This window comes from Meriones unguiculatus, chromosome 18 (assembly GCF_030254825.1).
Source record: "Meriones unguiculatus strain TT.TT164.6M chromosome 18, Bangor_MerUng_6.1, whole genome shotgun sequence".
Classification (NCBI taxonomy): Eukaryota; Metazoa; Chordata; class Mammalia; order Rodentia; family Muridae; genus Meriones; species Meriones unguiculatus.
Window position 1 is genome coordinate 28905748 of NC_083365.1, and position 19659 is coordinate 28925406.

General features: G+C 43.7%; 2 protein-coding genes across 2 annotated transcripts in view; one reads left to right on the forward strand and one right to left on the reverse strand.

Annotated features, from left to right (window-relative positions):
• Aven (apoptosis and caspase activation inhibitor) overlaps nucleotides 1–719 on the reverse strand; it is a 132294-nt gene extending 131575 nt beyond the window's left edge. The window contains exon 1 of the mRNA XM_021648722.2: nucleotides 410–719. Coding sequence (XP_021504397.1) covers nucleotides 410–640 — 231 coding nt within the window. The 5' untranslated portion in view covers nucleotides 641–719. The remainder of the gene's footprint in view (nucleotides 1–409) is intronic.
• Nucleotides 1–14046, forward strand: part of Chrm5 (cholinergic receptor muscarinic 5) — a 51782-nt gene extending 37736 nt beyond the window's left edge. The window contains exon 2 of the mRNA XM_060371667.1: nucleotides 8250–14046. Coding sequence (XP_060227650.1) covers nucleotides 8331–9929 — 1599 coding nt within the window. The 5' untranslated portion in view covers nucleotides 8250–8330 and the 3' untranslated portion in view covers nucleotides 9930–14046. The remainder of the gene's footprint in view (nucleotides 1–8249) is intronic.
• Nucleotides 14047–19659: the final 5613 nt, after the last annotated feature.

Genomic DNA, 19659 nt, shown 5'->3' on the forward strand with positions numbered 1-19659 from the left:
ATCCAAACCAATGTCTTCCCCATGTCCCCCCCGTCCAGATGTGGGTGACAACAGAAACTGTTACCTAGGCAATGTTGGGACGGGACAGAGGAACACTTTCAATAAGTCTGTTTGGGTTCGCGCACCCAGGCGGATATGCTCCCGGCGCAGGGAGTAATTTCAGTGACAGAGAGGTGAGCCAGGCGGTAGCCCGGGATTTCGGGCATGGGTCGCCTTCGGTCTCCACCAGACTACCGCACTCTGGGCGCCAGCAAAACCCGGACGCCGGTCGCCCAGTCCCCGGCCCGGAAGGAGCCATGGGCTGCGCGTGCCCCGTCCACGCGCCCCACCCCGGGCCCGGCCCCGCGCAGGCGCCGTGGCTCGCGAAGCCTGCACGCCGCCGGCCGCCGCGGCCACCCGCACAGCTTACCCGCGCGCTGCCTCTGCCGCCCCGGCCTCCGGGCTCCCGCCGGCCGCCTCGCGGGGCGCCGCCGCCTCGGCCTCCGCGGGAGCCCCGGCCCCGGCCCCGCCGGCCGCCTCTGTCCCCGCCGCCTCCTCTCGCCAGCGCCGCCGCGGCCCCGGGCCGCTCCCGGTCCCCTTCGGGCCGCTCCCGACCTCCCCGGCGCCCGCGGCCTCCCCGAGCCCCGCGCTCAGCTTGCATGAGGCCGCTTGTGGAGCTGAGCGCGCGAGCCGCCGCCGAGAGCGCAGGCCCCACCGGAAGCGGCCAAGCGCCGGCCCAGGCGGCCGGGGTGCGGGGCCAGCCAGGGCGGGGACCGCGGGAGCCACGAAGTCACTTCGTGGGATGGTTCTTAACTCACACGAGTATTTGCATAACACAAAACCCGAGATGTCCAGTGAGCTTTTTTAGTAAATCTCTTAATTTAATGAAGGTGTGGCGATTTAAAATCAGGATTTAGGAAGGAGGTGTGAGTCTACGGTGAGTCCCACGTGACAGGTGGAGGTAGTGAAAAGTGGAAAGATGCTTGAAGATCTTTTTTTTTTTTTTTTTAGTTTTCTATTTTATTTTTATTAATTAGTTTATTCACTTTGTATCCCAGCTGTAGTCCCCTCCCCCATCCCTTCCCAATCCCACCCTCCCTCCCCCCTCTTCTGCCCCTCCCCCAGTCGAATGATAGGGAAGGTCCCCTTCCCCTTATTTCTGACCCTAGTCTATCAGGTCTCAACAGGACTTGTTTATCTTCCTCTGTGGACTGGTAAGGCTGCTCCCCCTTCAGGTGGAGGTGATCAAAGAGCCAGCCAGTTCAAGTCAGAGAGGGTCCCTGAAAAATCTTAAAGAGAACTTGTAAACTCAATCGCTGTAACTCACATTTATTACTGAGTACTTGCTTCTCATAGGTTATACTTATTTTGGAATGAGATAACACCCCTAGAGAGATTAATTCAACCAGCAGGACTTGGCTAGACAGTGCCCCAAAACAAGGGTAGCAGGAAAGTTAGTTATAGAAAGGCGTGAGGGACCTGGAGATGTGGGTCAGTGGAAGATCGTCTTTGGCACAGTGTAAAAAGAAGGAGGAAGAAAAGGAAGGAGGAGAAGAAGAAGAAAACCTCAGAAGTCAAGGCTAATTTTGTCTTAAGGAAACTACATGAAAATAATGAAAGCAAGCAGGCCTTGGTGGCGTAAGCCTTTAATCCCAACACTTGGGAGCCACAGGCAGGCCAGTCTCTGAGTTCAAGACTAGTCTGGTCTACAGAGTGAGTCCCAGGACAGCAAGGGCCACACAGAGACCCTGTCTTGAAAACCCAGAAAATAAAAAAGTAAAAAATAAAAAAATAAATGATCAAAGCAAAGAATGGAAGTCAGCCTAGCAAAAAAAGTGTCACTTTCATCCCAGTCTTTTGTGACCCTTCCTAATAACCATATATTGCCTCTAATTGTGTACAGAACTGCATACAGGCAGTACTATGTCCAGAATTTAAAAGAGAGATTGGCCCCACTCCAAAGGCCTGAACTCACACAGAAGGTCATTATAAAAACAGGTGAATCTGATACAGTGAGCTGAGTACAGTGAAAGGTTCAAAACCAAAGCTGGAAGTAGGCTTTTCATGAGAAGTAGACCCCTGAGGTACAGCCTGATGACTGAACTGGAGTTGGTCCAGCTAATGGGAGAGAGTGGGGGAACTTAGAAAGATAAAGGAACCCCTGAAGGTTTGTCAACTTGAGAGATATGGTCTTTAGAAATGGCTGTCCCTTACAGAGCACTTAAAACTCACCAGTCGCCCGCCATACATGGTAGATCCCTTCCTCTGAGCTCAGCAGCCCTATGCAGTGAGCTAGTACACTCGGTTTTTGGAACCAGACCAAAAACACTAAGGCTAGGCTGGAGAGATAGCTCAGTTAGGGGTCAATGGTGAGCTTGACTCCCCAGCACCAACAAGAAAAGCCTGGGTGTGTCCCTAGGTGAGGACAGGCAAATATTTGGAGTTCACTGACAGCCATCCTAGCCAAATACATGAGCTCCAGGTTCTGAAAGTGACCTTAGCTTTCTGTTGCTGTCAAACACCATGAGCAAAAATGATCTTTTGAAACAAAAAAGGCGAGGAGTGATAAGTGACTGAGGCATACCCCCAAAATCAACTGTTAGCCTCCATCCTTAACCCACATAAGTACTCAAGCATACATATTCTACAACACACACACACACACACACTCGTTAAATATTTTTTTATATCAGATAGCTAGTAATTAATGGAATGATTCAAACCCAGGGTCATCTGGCTTCAAAGTCTGCATAGCTCTTGAGAAATCAATCTGTAAAAAAGGTTTAAGTTCTAGTCAGAGACATAAAATCATTAGGAAAGTTCAGGCTGTAGTTTTCAGGGTGTGAATAGAAGTTGTCAGGGTATGAATAAAGATGAGAGCCAAGAAGACAGCTGGGAGATGGAAAATTTAGACTTTTACATCCCAGTGTAAATGGGGAAGTCGGCATCTGAGAATCAGCGGGTGATGCTCACATTTATTGCCTGAGTGAAAAGACCACTAGTGCCACTCATTAAGAGAGACTCGAGGGCTCAGGAGGAGGATGTGTCAGGGCAGGCTGTCCAAATCACATGTATTTTAACGCACGTATAAAAAGCTTTAATCATACTCACCCTCGTTGCCCTTTCCTGGCCCCTAGCAAAAAAAAAAATCTTATTTTTAGCACTGCATTCTGTGTTTTTGTTATCTCATTGCCATAATAGTTAACATTTTGTCAGTAGACACTATTTTTCTGACACGGTACAATGATTTTTTTTAAATCATTTTGAAATTTTTCTTTTATTCATGCACACTATATTTTAATCCTTTCTATTGAGAGAGAGAAAGAGAGAGATTCTTTGTAGGTACCTTTGAAATTCAGAATGCCGGTAGCATTCTGGGTCTTAATGTATTCTTTCCTAGTCTGAGCTCTCAAACTCAGTAGTAGGAGTGACTTGCCATAAACGCCAGACACAGAATCATAAGAACAGTGAGGGGAGTCATACTATTTTCTCTACACACCAAAAAGAAAGCATCAGGACTTAGCCAAATATAAAGGGCATGTTTAAGAACATACTGGACAGTCTAGATTCCCCCATTCTCTGGGTGACCAGGATCAAAATGGTTTGGCACATTATCTCTTGAAAATTCTGTGTTCAATGACAAAGCTGGTAGCTTGAAATTAGGGAGTATGAGGTTTTTTTTTTTACATGATAGAAATTGGCAAATTTCTGTGACACCAGGACTATACCCAGGGGAGTGAAGAATTTTTAGTCCAATTTCTTTTGGCCTACTATAGCAAATACCATGAACTAGGTAGCTCACCAACATATCTCTTTCCAGGGCCATGGAGCTTATAGCTTCTCACCACTTGAAAAACAAATATTATAATAGTTATTTCTTTCCTTCCTTCCTTTCTTTTTTTTCTCTCTCTTTCTTTCTTTCTTTCCTTCTTTCTTTCTTTCTGACTTTCTTTCTCTTTCTGTTAAATTAAATGGGTCTCACTATAGAGCCTTGGCTGGCCCGGAGCTCACTGTATAGACCAGGCTAGCTCTGAACTCACAAAGATCCACCTGCCTCTTCATCCCAATTGCTGGGACTTAAGCACATCCTGGTTGTGATATTTCCAAAACAAATCATTGACCCCCACACACACACAAATAGAAACCTCATAGAACAAATACACCTTCCTGAAAACTGGCAGACTTTTTATTTTAATTTTTATTTTTTATATTAGTTACAGTTTATTCACTTTGTATCCCAGCTGTAGCCCCTTTGCTCATTTCCCCCAATCCTACCCTCCCTCCCTCAAATCCTCCCATGCCCATCTCCAAATCCACTGATAGAAAAGGTCCTCCTCCCCTTCCATCTGACCCTAGCCTATCAGGTCTCATCTTGACTCGCTGCATTATATTCCTCTGTGGACTGGTAAGGCTGCTCCCCCCTCAGAGGGAGGTGATCAAAGAGCCAGCCACTGAGTTCATGTCAGAGACAGTCCCTGTTCCCCTTACTAGGGAAAACCACTTGGAGACTGAGCTGCCATGGGCTAAATCTGTTCAAGGGTCCAAGGTTTTCTCCATGCATGGTCCTTAGTTGAAGTATCAGTCTCAGAAAAGAGCCCTGGGACCAGATTTCTTGGTTCTGATGCTCTCCTTGTAGAACTCCTGTCCCCTCCAGGTCTTTCTATCTCCCCCTTCTTTCATAAGATTACCTGCACTCTGCCCAAAGTTTGGTTATGAGCCTCAGCATCTGCTCTGATACCCTGCTAGGTAGAGGCTTTCAGAGGTCCTGTCTTGTTTCCTGTTTTCTCCCTCTTCTGATTTCTGTCCCTTTTGCCTTTCTGAATGAGGATTGATCATCTTACCCAGGGTCCTCCTTCTTTCTTAGCTTCTTTAGGTGTACAGATTTCAGTATGTTTATCCTGTATTATATGACTAATACACACTTATAAGTGTGTATATACCATGCGTGTCTTTCTCCTTCTGGGATACCTCACTCAGGATGATCTTTTCTAGTTCCCACCATTTGCCTGCAAATTTCATGATTTCCTTGTTTTTAATTGCTGACTAGCATTCCATTGTATAAATGTACCACAATTTCTGTATCCATTCCTCAGCTGAGGGACATCTGGGTTGTTTCCAGGATCTTGCTATTACAAATAAAGCTGCTACAAACATGGTTGAGCAAATGTCCTTGTTGTGTACTTGAGCATCTTTTGGATATATGCGTAGGAGTGGTATAGCTACAGGCAGACTTTTAAAATAGTTTAGCTGCCTTCTTACACTTGATGTATTAAAAAAGAAAACTGGAAAACATTGGTAGGACTTCTCAGAAAGAAATCTGCTCTTTTTACTTTTTCTTTTGAAACGGCATCTCAGTACTTTGCACAGGGGAGCCTTTTGCTGACTCTGTAGTCCAGGCAGGCCTTGAACTGTCCATCCTTCTGTCTAATCCTCCATAGTACCTGGAATCACAGGCCTGTGCCACCAGGTCTGGCTTTTCATTTTTGTGTATTTTAAACATCTGCATCTACCACTGAGAGGCACTCACAGGTCACAGAAGGAAGACTCTGAGCCCTGAGTTCCTGCCCACGCTGTGCTGGAGATGAAGGAACAGGTGAAGCCTATCAGGCAATGATGGAATGTTAAGGGGCTTCAAGGGCTGGGCTCAGGGTTAGAGAAATCCTCAAAATTGATGGAGCCTATCCCTAAACTACACTATCTAAGCTGGTGACCAGGCTTTCTATTTCTTAAAATCAACATTGTCAGAAGATAATTTTCACCCCTGCCGTTACTAAACTCCGCAGGCAGCTCGTAGCAGTGTCCACACACTCCACCTTCCTTCAAAACACCATTGCGGGGCCTCAGCTCCAGCCCCAGGCTGTTACTTCATTACCACGTTAGGTCCTTACGCCAGCTCACGCACCTGCAATGATGTCTCTCTAGAAACTCTCTCATGCCCTCCCATACACCAGCTTTTACCTTCTAATGCACCATTCTCATTAGCATGAAAATGTAATTTATTTCCACTTTAAAAAAAAAAAAAAAAAAGGACTGCTTTTCCAGAGGGCCAGGGTTTAATTTCCAACAACTGTCTGGCCTCCAGGATGGGAACCTGGTCCACCGACATCCACGCAGCCATGGACGTCACCTTAGCAGAGCTTCCCCCCACTCTTCTCCTCCTGGTCCCTCTTTCCCATGTTCCACATAGCTTCCAGACCACCAAAGCCCCCCCCTAAAAAAAAAAAAAAAAAAAAAAAAAACTTTCCAAAATGCATTCTGACCTCCTTGGGACCAAACCCAGGCTCAAGTGTCCATCCTAAATCTTACTAGATTAATCAGCCTTGCTTGATGTAACTCATCGCTGCCTCCTCAAAACATTTTCTTCCAATCGCTTGTACAAAAACATGTTTTCTTTAGGATGCAAAGATGAAGACATAATCCTTGCTTTTACTTCTGTTGGAAAGAGTTTGCTGCCTGCCAAGGAATTCTGGACTTTCAGATTTTCCCGTAAATCTCCTTGTGGCAATACTTGCAAGGTTGTTTTTTTTTTTTTTTGTTTTTTTTGTTTTTATATAACGTGACACACATAGAAAAATTATGTATTCCAAGAAGTCTGGGAATGCCACATGAAACAGAAGGAAAAGGAGCCCCAGCCCCACCCCAGGACTGGGAGACAAGCTTCACACACACACAACCAGTGGCTCCCATTTAGTCCTCAAATGTAAACTGTCACCGGCTTTCCTGTCCTACAGCGACAGTGCAGCCATTTAATATTCTCGGGAATAGACCTTTCTGTCCCAAGATTTGACCCGAAGGCTCAACCTTCTTCCCGGATGTTCTTTAAAGCTGAACAAGATTAAGTCTCACGATTCATGAACTAGAGCGTCTCTTTTATGCTCCAAGGCATTTAGCGCACTTGTAAACAGTGCTTTTAAAGCCTGTCAGTCAAAACTCTTGCTCCAGATAATATCGCTTCAGAGACAATAAGAAGTCATTTCTTAATTGAAATGAACTTTGTACTGTGTTTCTTCTCTACCAGTCAAAAGAAGTTAGATGTGTGTTACTTAAAAACAGCCACCTTTAAAAAAAAAAAAAAGACATGGTAATGGCCAGGTGGTGCACGCCTTTGATCCCAGCACTTGGGAGGCAGAGGCAGGCAAATCTCTGTAAATTCCAGGCCAGCCTGGTCTACAGAGCTAGCTCTAGGACAGCCAGAGCAAAGAAACCCTATCTCCAAAAACCAAAACAAGCAAAGAAAAAACAAGTAAAAAGACATGTCAAAAACTTTGTTGTTTACACATTCCTTCAATAGAAGTCCTCCTTGACTTTTAACCTATTGTGTGTATTTTAAGCCTGCTGCCTCTGTTCACTACCTCTGACGTTTGTTTCCGGTTTGTATCTCCAGTATTTAAGTCTGTCACACCCACACGCCACCTCCGCCCTATCCCCACCAACCCACTCTTCATTCCCCACCCTACCTTCATTCTCTTATCCCACAAGGCCACCCTCCACCCTCCACCCTCTTCTTGATCCTTTTATCTCTCCCTTATCTTCTGAAGCCCTTTTTAAAGATTACCACAAGAGGGCAGCAGTTTCACAGATATGAAAGATGCTCAGGCATTTGAAGGTTGTTAAAAAGCTTTGGATAATAAAATAAAAAATAAATAAAAAGAGGACACAAAGTTGGGTGTACAGGGAAGGGGGATGGATCTACAAGGAGTTTGGTTAGAGTGAATAGGATCAAAACACATTATATGGAATTCTCGAACTAATACATTTTTAAAAGAATGATGCCAAAGGTCTAAAGATGTCTTTGAAAGAATGGTTTCAGTGGGAGTCGGCAAGACGCAAGAGATGGCAATAAAGCTTAAAGATAAGCAAAATTTTTTTTTTAATGTACAAACATGTCAGAGAAATTTTCAATGAAAAAAATATTTTCTTGAAAAAATTTTTGTAGTTAAAATCCAATCCTTGTTCATTAGGCAGAAGAATTTTGCAATGGTAAAATTATATATACTGTCATCCAATGCAATGGTGAATGTGTATATATTCCTATAATGCTATCCAAAATTTATTTTGTCTTTCATCTTATGCATACCTTAACTCTTTCAACACTAACAACAGTTCTGATAATTAACTTAGTAATTTCCTAAGGAAAAAAAAAGGCTCAACAATTCTGCATCTTGCTCTTCATACATTTCATATTCCGTTAGCAATGATGAACACTGGATGGAAAAGGAAATCAAGCAGAAGGGTGATGAGTGGAACTGACCTGTTTATATCTCTTCCAGATACTGGCCAAGAACAGAGGAGCCCAAACAAAGAGCCCTCCGAACCTCAGACTAAATCTGAATGTAACTGCTTGAACCAGGATGGAAGGGGAGTCTTACCGCAATGACACCACAGTCAATGGCACCCCAGTAAATCACCAGGCTTTGGAACGCCATGGTCTATGGGAAGTCATCACTATTGCAGCTGTGACGGCTGTGGTCAGCCTGATGACCATTGTGGGCAATGTCTTGGTCATGGTCTCCTTCAAAGTCAACAGTCAGCTCAAGACAGTTAACAACTATTACCTTCTCAGCTTGGCCTGTGCAGACCTCATCATTGGCATCTTCTCCATGAACCTCTACACGACCTACATCCTTATGGGACGCTGGGTTCTGGGGAGTCTGGCTTGTGACCTTTGGCTTGCCCTGGACTATGTTGCTAGCAACGCTTCTGTCATGAACCTTCTGGTGATTAGCTTTGACCGTTACTTTTCCATCACAAGACCACTGACATACCGGGCCAAGCGGACCCCAAAGAGGGCTGGCGTCATGATTGGCTTGGCCTGGCTGGTCTCTTTCATCCTCTGGGCGCCAGCCATCCTCTGCTGGCAGTACTTGGTCGGGAAGCGGACAGTGCCAGCTGATGAGTGCCAGATCCAATTCCTCTCCGAGCCCACGATCACCTTCGGTACTGCCATCGCGGCCTTCTACATCCCTGTCTCTGTCATGACCATACTCTACTGCCGGATCTACCGGGAAACAGAGAAGCGAACCAAGGACCTGGCTGACCTCCAAGGTTCCGATTCTGTGGCAGAAAACAAGAAGAAAAAACCGGCTCACAAGACCCTGCTCAGATCTTTCTTTAGCTGCCCTAGACCCAGCCTGGCCCAGAGAGAAAGGAATCAAGCCTCCTGGTCATCCTCCCGCAGAAGCACCTCAGCAACAGAAAAGCCAAGCCAGGCCACTGGCCTAAGTGCTGACTGGGACAAGGCTGAGCAGGTCACTAACTGTAGTAGCTACCCCTCCTCAGAGGATGAAGCCAAGTCCACCACTGACCCTGTCTTCCAAGTGGTCTACAAGAGTGAAGCCAAGGAAAGCCCAGGAAAGGAATTCAACACCCAAGAGACCAAGGAAACTTTTGTGAACCCTCGGACTGAAAACAATGACTATGACGCTCCCAAATACTTCCTGTCTCCAGCTGCTGCTCACAAACTCAAGAGTCAGAAGTGCGTTGCCTATAAGTTCCGATTGGTGGTAAAAGCTGACGGGACCCAGGAGACTAATAATGGTTGTCGAAAGGTGAAAATCATGCCTTGTTCCTTCCCAATGTCCAAAGACCCTTCAACAAAAGGCCTGGATCCCAACCTCAACCATCAAATGACCAAACGAAAGAGAATGGTCCTAATCAAAGAAAGGAAAGCAGCCCAGACCTTGAGTGCCATCCTCCTGGCCTTCATCATCACATGGACCCCTTATAACATCATGGTCCTGGTTTCCACCTTCTGTGACAAGTGTGTCCCTGTCACCCTGTGGCATCTGGGTTACTGGCTGTGCTATGTCAACAGCACAATCAACCCCATCTGCTACGCTCTCTGCAACAGAACCTTCAGGAAGACCTTTAAGCTGCTGCTCCTCTGCCGGTGGAAAAAGAAAAAAGTAGAGGAGAAGCTGTATTGGCAAGGGAACAGCAAGCTACCCTGAAAAGTTAGCAACTCCCCTTGAAAGTATAAGGATCACAGTGTGGTTTGCTTGTTTTAAAGAATGTCACCTGCCATTCTAGTCCCTGAAGGCTTGTCAAGGTTCGAGGTCTATTGTCAAATGAAGAGTCACACATGCTGCTGCCATGTGAAGTGAGTCTTGTCTATTACCAAGGGCACCTGATGCCACTAGAGCTTGCCAGTGAAACAGAGAGACAGACTTAAAGCCCGTCTCTGCAAGCACACTTGAGTCATCATGGACAATGTCTTCAAGAACTGATCTGTGAAGAACAGTAGGGACCAGAGAAAAATATTCCCCTGTGGCATTCCGCCAGAGAGTATTGTGCAAATGTGTAAATGTGTGTGTGTGTGTCTGTATGAAAGTGTCTTATACCAGTGAGAGTGTAAGCCAGGTTCACCTCTGGATAAAAATGATATTCAACTAGCTTCTAAGAATATCACTATTTGTAACTTAGTCGCTTTTATTATGCCGCTATCACGTGCTTCGTACTGTGGCATTTTTTTTTCATTCGTACACAGAGTGATGCTCTTACTCTTCCTTTCATAACTATGGCAACTCCTTACACAGTGAAACCATAGTGATTCCCATATTCTCAGAATCCTAAGTCAAGAAGAATGTTGACATCAGCATACTTGGTCTCCTAAGGAGCCTCTGTTCTGCTCCTGATGATGATCAAGTTTCTATACACAGTTATTTTCATGTTTTACCAATGCTGTAAATATTTCTCTTAACAAATATTACGTATTTTTCGTGCCCATTTGAAATCATTTATTAAATATGCTGTCTTCTCAAGAGAAACTGGTTGCATAACAGCCCTGATCAGTAAAGATCCTTGCAGGATAGTGAATGCTGGGTCTCCTATGTTGTTTTTCGGGGGAATTGCTTTCTAATCTCTTCTCAAAACAAACCAGATACAAACTGTGGAAAACATATGATTCCTTCCATGCTTTTAAATTTCTTTAATAGTCTTTGAAGTGCTCCCCACCCCCACCCAGACCCCTAACTCACACCCAAACATGCACAGACAACTGACCTGTGCTGCAAAAGATGTGTTGCTTGGGCAAACAGAAGGGGAATGTCTCCTCCTTCCTCCTCCCCTTTCTCCTCCCTCTTCTATACAGGTCTTTCTTTCATGTTTGAAAGACAAATCCTAATTGCTCAGACCTATCCAACTTCACCCAAAAGAGAGAAGCTTGTAAAAGGACAATTGAGGATTCAGTGCATCAGGTTATGGTCTGTAAACATAAAAAGCTTTGTCTAGGAGAAGCCCAATGGTATAGCATTCACATCACATGCCTATGAGGCACTGGATTCAACTCCCAGCACCAAAGTAGACATTTGTTTTTAACTATAAGTTACATATTTCGAAACTAAGTGTAAGTTATAGTGCTATAAAAACAAAAACACCAACATGCACTTGTACACTGCAGTTATTTCAAAACTGAGTTTAACTGAACTCAGTATTTTTATATAAACAAACTAGAAGTGGAGTGGTGCCCAGTGAAGAGTGCTTGCCTAGCATGCTCAAAGCGTTTAGGTTTACAACCAGGAGGGGGAAAAAGATGAACCGAAGATGCTTCCTTGAGGATTCTGAAAAATAAATGCACACAAAAAAAGCTTAAAGGTGTAAAATAATAAGTAAAATCGATGAAAGATCCACAGTAAAAGCAGTGCAATGGTACATGAACAATCGACAGATGGAAACTGTCAGAAACTCTGTAGTTAAATTGTAGTTAAATCTGCTGATATCATTTGACTCTGTGTTAAAAAGAATCTGTTCCCTTCGATGGGTGTGGTGGAACATACCTGTAATCCCCGCACTTGGATAGTGGAGGCAGCTTTGTCTATAGCAAGAGCCTATTTCAAAAAGAAAAAAAAAATCTGAATTTCATTTCACTCAATGGAAGCCAGCTCTCTTTCAACCTCATTTTCTAAGATGGTGGAAAAAAGAATTGGACTGCTTTCCTGTGAGGTAGATGTGTACCTGAATTCTTCCTTCGACCCTGGAAGAATGGAGTTGCAAGCCAAGGAGGCTGCAGGCTGGGGCACTCTTGGGCAGGACAAGGCTAGTCCACCCAGGCCTCTATCCTAGTCCTGCATGTTTGATGCACCATTGTTATGGAGCCTTTGTAAAGGGCAGGTTAACACCTGCCAAGGGCTTAGTAGAAAATACTAATTGGCTCAAATCTGTGAGACAGAGATTCCCAGGCCTACATGATACCAGAAGGGTGTGGCTTTACTTGAAAACCTGCTTTACCAGCTCTAGACGTATTTGATTCTTTTCCTTTAAGGCTGCTGGTAAAATTGGAAATCTCGCCATGAAAATGGCATTTTAATCCTGTACAGGCATTCACAATAGAGGGATAAACCAGTAAAGCAAAGGGACCCAGAACTGGAATGGGAAGAGTGGTGCTCCTAGAGACACATGGACACTCCACCGTCATACGGAATCAGGCTTTTTAATTTCTATTTTTGTAAAATTGATCTTTATAATCGATTCTGGAAAGTAGCCAGGTTTACAGAGCTACTCGTGCTCATTAGCATACATACCCCTAAACTACTAGACAAGGCATACAAAACCCCTAAACTACTAGAGGAAACTAAACTTTCCTAGAGTGAGGGCCTTGAGTGGGGCCTCCAGAATGCAGAGATTCAGTTGTAAACCACAGGAACTGGGTCATGAACCACCCACTGGTGGAGCATGAGCTGACCAGATCCTAAACATTCTGGATCCCAGTTTCCTGAGCTGTGTCTTGGATAAACTATGCCCAGCTTTAACTAGTTATTCATTGGCTGGTATGTGCTGCTAATAATGTGATTTGTTTCTCCTTGGCTATGAATTTAGTGACATGTCCCAGAATCTTGGTTTTCCCTTCATGTTTTGGTTAAACAAAGCACTTTGTCAACATTCCCCTGCTTTTGCATCCTCTGAGGATGATGCTGTTGTTTCTTCGTAATTGTGAAATCTGTATCTAAACCCCTGAGGTGGGGTATACAGCTGTTTACTATAAATATCCAAATCAGAGTAAAGCATTCTGTGTTGTATTGTTTTGGCTACTGAGGCAATTGAACCACACAGTGATTCCATGAAAAGTATTAAAACTGGAGAGTGTTCTCTGTTTAGCATGGTGGACCTGTCTGTATCCGGGTCCTGCCCAGCTCTGCATGGCCTTCCCTTTTAAGATAGGGCACACCCTATGAAATACACAACTTGCTACTTTCTGTGATTTGTCATTCCATTTACCAATGATCAAATTAAAATTAAACAATGATGATAAAATTCTATGGTTAAAATTCTTCCTTTCTCCTGTAGGACAAGGGTGAGGGACAGACCTAGAAGAACGGCTCCTCTCAGACAGAGACCCTGTGCCAAAGGGAGCAGCCCCACTTTGTCCTCTGTCATTTCATTACCCCTGAAGTGACTGTCATTTCCATCTCCCTCATTTCATCTCTTCAATAAAGTTCAAGATTATGCAAGTTCTTCACTGATTTAAGAAAATGTATACTGGGGGTTGAGGGATAAACGTGTTGGAGCCAGAGGCACCTTTTAAAAAGAACAAACTCTTCTGAAGTTAATTTTGAACTTATATAAAAGCTGAATAAGTGCTACAAACAACTCTTTCCCCTTCATCTATTTTACAAACTCATTCCAACGTCGTCCCATTACTGCGCACATTCTGAGTATGAACAGCTGTGTGTGCTGGCACACACACTTTGTTCTCAGCTGCCTGAGAATAGGCTGTCTTCAGGTGTCTACTTACCTCAGAGTGTCTCACTGTTTTCTTGTTTCTTATGAACAAGGTTACTTTATGTAACCACTACACAAATAACAAAAAGCAAGAAAACTGGCATTGCTACAATGTTGTCCTGTAGTCTATAGACTGTACTCAGATTTCACCACTTAAGTCAAGAATTTCTTTCCTAGTTCAGGATCTTACCTAGGATCAAACAGTGCACTATGCAATGGCTTCTTTAAAACCCTTTAATCTGGAGGAGGGTCTCAGCTTTTTTTTTTTTTCCTTCAATTACAAATGCATTTCCAGGCTCTCTGCATGCTAAGCAAGCACTCTCCCGTTGATCTACAGATTCATTCTCAGTGGTCTTGCATTTTCCCTCCTCTTCTTTAGAGGCATGGGCTGGCTGGCCTGGAGCTCAGTATTCTCCAGCCTTAGCTTTCTAATTGCTGGGATTATAGGCCTTGGCTACCCCTCACCCTGATTTAATTTTTTTTTTAATAAGTAGGATATTAATGTTTGTAAAAGTCAAAACTAACTCACAGAAGTGTCCCTCTGTCCTCTCTCTTTTTTAAAAATTTCACTCCATTGTTACCTAGGTAATAGTCTCTGTTTCTTCCCTTGTTACTTTAACAAAATAAACAAACAAAAAACAAGAGGCAGCAAGATGGCTCAGTGGATAAAGCTGCTTGCCTCCAAACCCGAGTTCCATCCATGGGACCCATGTGGTGGAAGGAGAGAGCCAGTTTCTGCAAGCTGTCCTCTGATGGCACACAAACAAACAAAATAAAGAAATGCAAAAAGCTTTTAAATTTTCTCTTAGCCATTTTCCAGTGTTTGCATTCATTTTTTTAAAAATCATGCATATATTTGTATTTTGATGTCTAAAAAAATATTCACCACCTTGCTCTTTCCATGAAAAATAAAGCTCCAACTTTTTGTTTTGGTTTGTTTTGTTTTTTTCGAGACAGGGTTTCTCTGTGTAGCCTTGGACTATCCTGGACTCACTTTGTAGATCAGGCTGGCCTCGAACTCACAGAAATCTGCCTGCCTCTTCCTCCCCAAGTGCTGGGAATTACCTTGCCCAGCTAAGCTCTGACCTTTCTTTCTTTTTTATTATTATTATATTTTATTTACTTTACGTTGTGGTTGTAGCCTCATCCCTCCTCACCTCTCAGGTCCACCCTTCCTTTCTCCCTCCACCCCTCCATCCTCCACTATCAGAAAGGGGAGCCTCCCCCCTTCCTATCCACCCTGGCTCATCAAGTCTCAACAGTGATTATTTCCCAAATGCCTATCCATCCCTTGGGCCCACGATGTACAAAAAAAAAAAAAAAAAAAAAAAAAGCTGTGTGGATACAGTGTCTTTATGAAGCAATTCTTTGTTGGGTACCAGGTTCTAGAGCTTTTCATAAAGCTGAACACAGGGGTCCTGGAGAAGAAGCTACAGTCTGTGTCCTCCTTCGGCAGCTACTGATAGTCAAAGCTATGAAGACATCTCGTAGAACAAGTTGTTACTATGGAGACAGTAAGTGATAACAGACAAAAGAACAACCCATGTGTTCAGAGAAGGCACAGTCGTTATTTTCCTCCAAGGGACTGTGCTCATCTCCCTTAGTGATTCATGAGGTAATGTGTGAGGGTGGGGAACAAAAATTCATCTGTGATCTGTAATTAGGCAAAGAAAGCCAAAAAAAAAGAAAAAAGAATTTGGTTTTTGCTTATTGTGTCCAGCAATCATCCATACTTACCTAGCATCAGTATGCTTCATAGTAATTTATCTACCAAAAAATCCTAATGCAATTGTTTTTTGTTTTTTGTTTTTTAACATGGATCTTAAACAAATCTCAAACTACTAGATGCCCCCAAGGATAAGAATATGTTCCTGCTAAGAACAGCCATCTGTACTGGCTGGTTTTGTGTGTTAACTTTACATAAGCTAGAGTCGTCTCAGAGAAAGGAGCCTCAGTTGAGGAAGTGCCTCCAGGAGAGGGTATTTTCTCAATGGGGGAGGGCCCAGCCAATTGTGGGTGGTGCCATCCCTGCTCTGGTGATTCTGGGTTCTATAAGAAGGCAGGCTGAGTAAGCCGAGGGTGGGGGGGGGGGGAGAGAAAACAAGCCAGTAAGCAGTCCATGGCTTCTGAATCAGCTCCTGCCTTCAGGTTTCAGCCCTGCTTGAGTTCCTGTTCTGACTTTCTCCAATGGGTTGTGACAGCAATAAAACCCTAACTAAGACAGCATCCCAAGACTATCATGTTCCCAGTCCTTGGCAGGGCTTTCAGGGTCAAGATTACCTTGTATAAATGCACTTGCATTATGTCCTAGTAAAAGGAAGAAGTATCTTTACCTTTAACACAGAATGATGCAAATTCATTCACTTATTCCAAATACCACAAGATTGAAATTGGTACTTATTTTTAGTGCTCCTCATGGACAAAGATGGACAAAGTTACCTTTGGTAAAATCCACAAATCTACTGATGATGATACACTAACAATAGGCTAGATTCCCAACTCAACAGTCCAGTAGCCTGCAACTGAAAATACCACAAGATGAAAGACAGCAGTGACAAATCAGAATTCCACTGGTAGTTTGAGTACCACTCTTCTCCCTGGAAACCCAGACTGCCCTGGCTGGACAGTCTTCTGACAAGACCTTTGGATACCCAGGAGGTAGGGCCTATTCAGGAAAGTAAGAAAAAAATTAAAGTCTTTATTAAAAAAAAATGCTAAATGGCTGGAGAGATGGCACAGACTTGTCATCTCTTGGCAAGTCTTTCTTTTTTGTTTTTGCTTTTTGGGTTTTTGTTGCTGTTTGTTTTTTGTTTTTGTTTTCTGTGTAGCCTTGGTTGTCTTGGACTTGCTTTGTAGACCAGGCTAGTCTCAACTCATAGAGATTCACCTGCCTCTGCCTCCCTGAATTCTAGAATTACAAGTATGTGCCACTGTGCCTGGATTGGAGTTTCTTTATCAATCACTCTTCACTTTATTATTCACTTTATTCACTCTTCACAAGACCACTTGGCACTTCCACAGGATCCAGGTTCAATTCCCAGCACCCACATTGTGGCTTAAAACTGTCTGTAAATCCAGTTTCAGGAAATCTGATTCCCTCTTCTGGCCTCTTCAAGTACCAGGACACAAGTGGTGCACAGAAATACATGCAAGCAAAACACCCATTTAAAAATGATAGATAAATAGATAGATAGATCAATAGATAGATTAACTAATATAAAAAAAATAATTCAGTTGGCACAAAGGCCTAAATTTAGATGACTAGAACCCATTTAAAAGCCAGTGTGCATCCATAATCCCAGAACTGAGGAAATTAAAACAAGAGGACTCCTAGGTGTTGCTGGACAGCCAGTCTAGTCAAACTGGCAAGCTTCAAGTTCAGTGAGAAAAATTCTGGCTCAAAAAATAAAGTGAAGAGTGATTGATAAAGAAACTCCAATCCAGGCACAGTGGCACATGCTTGTAATTCTAGAACTCAGGGAGGCAGAGGCAGGTGAATCTCTATGAGTTGAGACTAGCCTGGTCTACAAAGCAAGTCCAGGACAACCAAGGCTACACAGAAAACAAAAACAAAAAACAAAAAACAACAAAAACCCAAAAAGCAAAAACAAAAAAGAAAAAGAAACTCCATCTCAGTTTTTATATACAGTTTTGTTTCATATTCACTATTTAGTTAGTTACTTGATATATATGAGTGCTCTATCTGCATGTACACCTGCATGCCAGAAGAGGGCATCAGATGGTTGTGATCCTCATGTGGCTGTCAGGAACTGAACCCAGGACCTCTAGAAGAGCAGACAGGTTCTCAACCTCTGAGCTATCTCTCCAGCTCACATACTTTCTTAGGAAAGAACAAATAAAAAATTGCCAATAATTCTACCAGATGGAGATGACCGCAAAATATCTTAGTGTCTACGTTTGAAATCTTATTGTGTACAAACACATACTTTAAAATTATTTCCATATATTGACTATATAAAACAATGTTTTGTGATATTTTCATACAAGCACATAATGTATTTTAATTGTATCTACTCCAATAGTCTCTCTTGTCCCCCTCCTCTGGTCCCTTTTCACCTGCAAATAGTTCCACTTCTACCTTCATGGCCTTTTTATTTTAATATAGAAGACATGAGCATTTTTTTTCTGAGTCTGCTTATTGTACAACACATGACACTCTCTAGTTTGACCCATTCTCCTGCCTACCATGTTATTTTGTTCATCTTTATGTGTGATTAAATGCCATTGTGAATGTATAGCAATTTTTCTTTATCCATTCATCCATTGATAGACATCCTGATTCCAAAACTCGGCTGATGTGACTAGTGCTGCAATAAACATGTGGGTGCTGGTACCTCTATTGTGCGCTAATCTTGAATCCTTCAGGTATGTGCTCAGAAGAAGCTGAATCACGTTAGTTTTATTTTTAGTCTGTTGAGGCACTGACTTGCACAATGCCTGCATTACTTTACATTCCCATTAGCAGTGTAGAAAGTCTGGCTCCCCCTGAACCCACACCACCGTCTAGAAACACATGTGTTGTTTGCACTCATGCCACTATTAAGTACTGTTTGGCAGTCCTTGAACAGAAAGTAGCTGGCCACTTAAGAGTCTTCAAAGAAGAAACCATAAGGCCTCAAGTGACACGAAAAACTCCTACTCCTAACTAAATATAGATCAGAAAGAGGCTGCATCTGTCATCTTCTATCTCTGCTAGATGCAACCAGTACAGCTTAGAGGATAAGAGAATTACTGTCCTCGAGACTTCATCTTTCCTTCACTGTGTTTTTAGATTCAAGAGCCACTACAGGCAACCTCATCATCCTATGCTTAGTTGCTTATTTGTTCAGCAAATAATTATTGACCTATGCAGTGAGCTTGGGGGTGCAAAGGAAACGGATACTGTTCCCCATCCTTCAGAGATAGAGACAAACAGAATGATGGATGGAACAATCACTAGTTCAAAGAAAATCATCCCAATGGTGGCTGAGGGCTCTGTTCCTCCCCAGATACAGAATATTCCCCTTCTCTGAGCCTCTTTTCCACTGTTCTTTGGCACAGAAAGGAAACTATCAACAGAGTGTGGGTCTGGGTGCAAACAGTGGAAGAACGAATGAGTGGAGAGTGACGAGATGCACGCGGCCTGTGACATTCACCGGGTTCTCATCAACAGTCTGACTAACAAAATCTCTAGCTCAGAATCTCTAGCTCAGACTAGCCTCCAACTCTCTCTGTAGCTGACAATGACTTTGAACATCTGATCCTTTCGCCTCCCCCTCTCAAATGTCAGAATTACTTACGCACACCACCACACTTAGTTTATGTGGTGTTGAGGACTGAACACAGGGGTTTTGTGCATGCCACACCAGCACTCTACCACCTCAGCTACTTCCCCAGCTTGAGAGCAGTTTTTGTTTTTTCTTTCCCACATTTGGTTCCTACTTCACATGCGACATGTCAAGACATCATGTTGAAATATTTCTCTTTTCTGGATTTACCTATTTTCTATTTGATAACCCAATTCTGTTGGAAACACAAAAGTCCTTGTTCTCACAGATAGCACAAGGGAAGCCAGGAATGTGAAATATGCAGGACTGTGTTTTCAAGGGAAAAGATGTGTAACCTGTTTTCTGCCCAGAAGGCTGGGAACGGAGGTGGCTGCTAGCCTAGGTATCTGTGCTATCTGTAAGGCCAGGCCTCATCTGGCTCCCCAAGCCCCCACAAAGAGGACCTGACGTAGCTGAGAGTCTAGTACAGCTGAGCCTGGATTTGGGGGTTGTAGGTGGGCCAGTGCCTAGTGCTTGAGAATGAGAGCTGGCCCTGCCTCTAGTCTGCTGTGCGGTGTTGTCAGCAAAGGAGAGATCCCCTCCCCTCCCTTTTGCCCTCACCACCCACAGTGGGCGGGGAGAGCTGGTCCGGAATGGGGCCATGAGAGCAGGAGAGCTGGCACTGCTCCCTTACCTG